Source organism: Peromyscus maniculatus, chromosome 10 (genome assembly GCF_049852395.1).
Source record: "Peromyscus maniculatus bairdii isolate BWxNUB_F1_BW_parent chromosome 10, HU_Pman_BW_mat_3.1, whole genome shotgun sequence".
In the NCBI taxonomy this organism is placed as follows: domain Eukaryota; kingdom Metazoa; phylum Chordata; class Mammalia; order Rodentia; family Cricetidae; genus Peromyscus; species Peromyscus maniculatus.
Window position 1 is genome coordinate 54,173,787 of NC_134861.1, and position 6,000 is coordinate 54,179,786.

Consider the following 6,000-nt stretch of genomic DNA (forward strand, 5'->3'; position numbering starts at 1 on the left):
AAATTATTGGGAACCATATAATCATTTCCCTCATTTTAAACCTAAACCACTTTGGATTATGGATATTTAGCTCACTATTTTTGTGTATACACATTGGAGTCAGAATTTATTTTTAAGTCCCAAGTTATAATAATTCAATGCCCATATGATATTCCATGGGGTGATAGCATATTGTGTTTTTTTGTGAGTGATTAATTAAATTATACAACACATGAAATGAAACCCAAATGTTATTGTTTTAGAATCTCTTGTGGTAGAGCAAGTTTCTGTGTCTTTATCTCTATAAAAATTAGTAAAAGCCAGTAAGTAGATTTTTAATTCTAAGAAAGTATATAATCACATATCATGATTTTATCCATGCATACCAATAATTCCTGACTGTAATATTTAATCTCAGTCTCTAAGAACTCTATAGAAATAAATGACTTAGGTCTTTTGAAATGGAATACATTTTCCATTCCTTTGATAAATAACATTAATTAGAAACATATGCTATTCCATCAATCATTTCAGACCTGAACATCACACTTACTCAACACATTATATTTCAGATTTCCATCAGGCAAGTACATGTGTGAATGTACTTCCATATCACACACAGGCACTGCCCTCCCACACACACAGGGTCATCTGTCATGGTGGTAGAGCATGGAGGGGAGAGGGGTGGAACTTGAGGTGCTCTTGCTAATGTGCTCAGACCTTTCACCTGCTTGTACTTTCCTTTGGAACTTTAGATCTTTTAATGTGCTGTCAGTTTAGATTCTACTTCTCAGTCACCCTTGTGTCTTAGAATGTATTTTAAGTATAAGGTTCTGCCTATTTGCGTATTCTATGAATAATGCATAAGTGAATCCAATTGCCAATAGCACACTATTTATGGTTTAACATATAGATACAGAAAATTATCTTTTGGACTTAATAATTTTTCTTGTTTATGTGGAAAATTAACAACCATGGAAATACATGTTCACTTAGCACTTGAGAATATGTGCATGGCTCTACAATATACCAAATGAATATGTAACTGGCTATTTTACATACATAAATTATCATTTCTCCATTTCTCTCTTCTGTGGTACGTATTTTTGCAAAACCTTATCTTTACTATACATGAAATAAGTATTGTTTTATGGAGTGATGAGTAGCAGGCTCATATACATCAGGAAAGCCTGTGGATGCATATCTAACACGGATGGTTTCTTCTTCTTGAATTTCAGATTCAAGGCCTCTTCCAGATGTAGCTCTGACTGGCAAGTGCACCCGTGAATGTGATGAGTATGGCCACTCAGACTCCTGCTGGATGCCAGTGCGCACTTCCCCTGAGAGGAAGAAGAGCCAGCCCAAACTCTCCACTTTCATGCCTGTCGATGAACGAGGAAGCCAGGAAAAGCTGGCCAATGGCGAAGCTGCCATCATGGGTGACCGCAACAGAAACCTCCTGAACAAAAAGCTGACCTCATCCTATGAGACCTTCAGTGCAGCTAGCTTCAGCAAAAATGAGGAAGCCAACCCTGAGGATATTCCTTTAACAAAAACAGGGGAATATAAGCCATCTCCTGTCAACACTCTCACTAGAAGAGAAGTTTACCTGTAGGCTGTCAAGGAGCAACAGCAAAGTTCTTTTCATGTATGAGGAGAGTTAGGGGCAAAAAACATTACAAAGTAAAACCATTTAATCACAAAGAGGGGGCTACCAAAGAGACAAAGCTTTCCTGCCACTTCCGCCTCCCAATCAGGCCTTTAGTGATATTGTTTGCCTGATGACAGTGTACAAAGTTAGAACCCATTCTTGTCACTTGCATGTCTACACCCTTCACTGATCCCCAACACCCACTCTCTTTTCCCCACCCCTCCCCTCAAAATCCAATAACAAAAAAAGGATGGTTGCAAGTTCTTTTCATGGTAACAAGTCTGATTAGCAGAACACGGTACACCCTCATTATCCCCAGTCTGAAGCATGATTTTGGTCACTTTGATTTATTTGAGTGTCATCTGACTAGTTAATAAATGCAGGACAGGTAAAAATAGACTTCAGACATGACATCAATGGTTTCTTATTGTTCAAGTCAGCCTTTTGGAATTGATAACAATCCCTTTAATGATACAGTCCTTACATAGGGGACCCTTTGAAAAAAGTACTTTAGGAAGACAACAGCTTTAATATTGGAACAAAAATTAAAAGCAAAGTAAAACACAGTGGGAGAATGCAGTCCCAAGCTGCCATACATTATTTTCAGGTCAAGAGCATCAACTTCTTTTCCATACATTCACAGAATATACTCACTCAATCTTGACAAATCAATTACGTGAATTGTACAATATGTTTTGGAATAGAATCACTAATGAATGAACTTGAACTATTGTGTCATTATGAGGCCAAAGATCACATGGCAGATCAGGGAAATAATGAAATTGATTTGATCTTGACATAGAAATTCACTAGACAGCAGAAGCAATGGGATCTGTGCAGACACAGACACACTCAGATGCTAACCTGTTTTGTATTAACTCTTTTCCCAGAAAACAGTCTTCTTTGAAAATGAATCTTAGTTGAATGCTCAGAAAATGAAAGAACTAATGAGACACAAGTTTAGTATGATAGGCAACTGATCAAAGCCCAAGTCTAGTCTCATGTAATACTGTCAGGGAAGATTCTCCTTTTTAAAGTCATGTTGATGCATAGTGATATATGAAAAGACACACTGGAATTTGATTTTATGAGGTGTCCTACTGTCATTTCAGGATCCCAGCTTTGCTTGACGATCCTATTACCATTTCTAATTATAATCACAATTTTCACTTGGTTAGAACACAAGTGCATTGATTTTAAATTCTGTGTAATACGGAAATATTTTGAGACAACATTTAAACAATGTAACACCTAAATTGATTTTCATTTGATATGTGTCTTAATTTCTGAACTTGAAAGAATGAGTTGTGGACAATAGTAGTTCTCACAATATATGCATCACAAAGTTGGAAAATATATAGATTTTTCAAGGGATACAAAATATGCAGATTTTGAACTGTTTGCTCTATGCAAGATGATTTTTACAAAGTGAAATTTGAGCTGGGACATTCAGAAGAAAGTGACAATCCGTGGACAGAATAGGGGATGACAAAAAAGAGCGCAAATGTTCTCATCATCGAATGTTGGTAACTTGGTAAAGGCACAGCCTTGATGGCTTTCTACAAACTGTAGAGACACTATAGCTTTGGGTAGTTTCATGCTTTGCAGAATTTCTTAGACTATAAGGTGAAGAAACCTAGACTATAGGTTAATACTTCGCAGTAGGACAACAAAATACTTATCATTGAGGGATATTTCTCTGGTGGGTCTTTTGGGATCATTTCCTTATGCTCTTTCTTAAGTGGAATTTTCATTTTGATGTTAGTTTATGTATAATAGGTAGAATGAAGCAAGATGTAATTGAGATAAAAAAACATTGGACTAAAATATCAATAATTGAACATGCTTATGTTTGGTTATTATTTACACTATGGAAAGATGAAATTTTAGAACTTTGTTAGAAAACTGCATTCAAGCAGTTCTGCCTTGTATAATCTGTAAGTACCTATTAAGACAAAATACTTCTAAAGATACTTATGAAAATGTATACATATTTTTCTTGCACGCTACAAAGGAAATAATTGCATAACACTGATGTTCAACACTTTTTATATGCATATTTTCTTTCTTTCATGGGACACTTGAAGCCGCTAGATAGCTCATTTCACTCTTAAAATCCTTTGGTTGTCTATAAAGCTAATACAGGTCACACTGGACCTACAGATTTATTCAAACCACATTCCACAATGATGTTTGCACCACATGCCAGGCAGCCATGTCATTGTCATTTAACGTGTGAACCTCTCTTTAGAACTAAAATGGATGTGAAAGAATAAAATTCAGTGTACTGTAAGTATTTGAAGTAATTCTAGTAGAATTAGTTATCATAACATGTTTATTATATAATGAGCTGGCATGACACAGAAATATATTTTGTGTTTGTATGACTTTTATTTTGAATAGGTTAAATCTGGTGCCACTCCATATATAGAGTGCTTTTGAAAAAAAACAATAAAAACAAAAAAATAAATAAATGAGTGAATGCAAAATAAGCAACTGTGCCTTTTATACCTCTTGTTATGGTAAAACAAACAAACAAACAAACAAATGGTTGTTGGGTTTGGATAATGAGGGGAAATGGGCTATTCCCAACTTTTTTGATCCTGTATATTTATCCATGTTTATTTTCTGAGAATAAATAATATATTAAAAATTTGCCTTCTGACAAACTCAGATAATAGACCAGTCTTAAATATTGTTCATTCATAAGATAGGATTCAGGAGTTAATATGGGGCTGCCTAAATCTCACTGGACAGTGAAATCATTGGTTATAGAATCACACAGGGAAGTATTATCAGGGGTGAAATCAGTCCATTTTGCAAGATAAAATATTGATTTAGAACTTTTATTTTTTCATTTTTTTAGGTGTTATTTCATTTTTGGTTGTACAGTATATAAACTCTCTTTGTTTTCTATACGCAAGACTCAAGTGGACTTCTGCATGATTATACATTAGGACACATTTGCAAATTGAGTAACTATAAAAACGTATGTGTATTTAAATGTCTACAGCATCTGTCTAAAATCGACTGCTCTGTCTGAATCTCCAGATACCATTGTTGTCTGATTTTTTGACTGGCCTGTTGCCTGAGTTTTGAAAACAAAGGAGGCATTATTTTTATGAGAGGAAGAACTAAGGTGGTACAGAGGATGTCTGCCTGAAAGGCTACCCTGGGAGGCCGGGTTAGAGGAAAATACAAAAGGAAATACACAGGCCAAAAAGAAACTGCCAGGAATCAAACAGCCATCTTAAAACAGTTGTGAGAAATCTTAAGACCTATGACATTTCAAACAATAGGTTATGTCGGTAGTAAATAAATAGCTGTATCCTTAAAATAATAAATAAAAGGAGAAAAATTCATCAGGAATATGGTAAAGCTTGTTGGTTGTGACCCAGGCTTGGTGTGTGTGACATCTGGATGCAGCATCATTAGTTCAGCTACCTAGGGTTTACTTTCAGACAACTTTTCCTACATTTTAAAGCACTTGCATTCCGTGTGGTACGATCTGTTTGTAATGTTAATCATCGACTATTGTTCTGCTACTTGGATGTTGATAGTGAAGCAGAGAACAATTAATCATCATTGATTATGTCACTATGCACGCGACTTTGCTAAACATGGCGAAATGTATTAAACACTCGTCCAACTATTTATGAGATACTTTACATAATTTAATTTGCTTTTGTACAGTTTTATGTAAATAAATTGCTTGTCATTTTTGTCTTTACAAATTAAAATATAACATGATCAAATGGTTTCACACTGGTAAGTGTGCTTCTCTGTTGACAGTTTACTCTGTTTTGATTGGAAAAAAAAGTGAATGAATGCCTGTATCATATTTTATTCAACACGGATTGCTTTCTGCTAGCTTTAGGTAAAGCAAGGCAGATGATGGGAAGAAACCTGAGGATTTAGGGTGAACCCTGGGTCAGGGACTTTTCACAGGTGGCAGGCAGGGAAGTAAACCATCAAGAGGTAAGAATAAAACTCTGTTGTTCATATTGACTTGTCAACCTGGATCAAACCTTCTGGAGTGTCTGACACTAGGTGATTCATTCTCAGCTCATTTAAACATAGTATAACTTTGAAAAAAAATTTTGGAAAAATTTTGGACATAAAAAATTTCCAAATACAATACAATCCCAGGTCACAAAGAAGCATAATTGTACTGAAACTTAGCTCAAAGGTACATGTCATTTCTTCCAAGAATAAGGATTCCAGATATTAGGCTCACTGTATTAGTTTAAGGACCTAAGGAAAAATCTGGCCTGGTCTTGGTCATACAGATACCATATAGGTCATTCATTTGAGCTATTAGCTACTTCTGGTTTTGGCTGTGGGAGCTCCAGGGAGCTCCTGGCTATACA

General features: G+C 35.5%; 1 protein-coding gene across 8 annotated transcripts in view; it reads left to right on the forward strand.

The window, feature by feature from the left end:
- The window catches only part of Pcdh7 (protocadherin 7), a 420,558-nt gene extending 415,168 nt beyond the window's left edge, over positions 1–5,390 (forward strand). For all 8 annotated transcript variants that reach the window (XM_076546313.1, XM_076546314.1, XM_076546315.1 and 5 more), the window contains one exon: positions 1,218–5,390. In XM_076546313.1, coding sequence (XP_076402428.1) covers positions 1,218–1,594 — 377 coding nt within the window. In that variant the 3' untranslated portion in view covers positions 1,595–5,390. The remainder of the gene's footprint in view (positions 1–1,217) is intronic.
- The last annotated feature ends 610 nt before the right edge of the window (positions 5,391–6,000 follow it).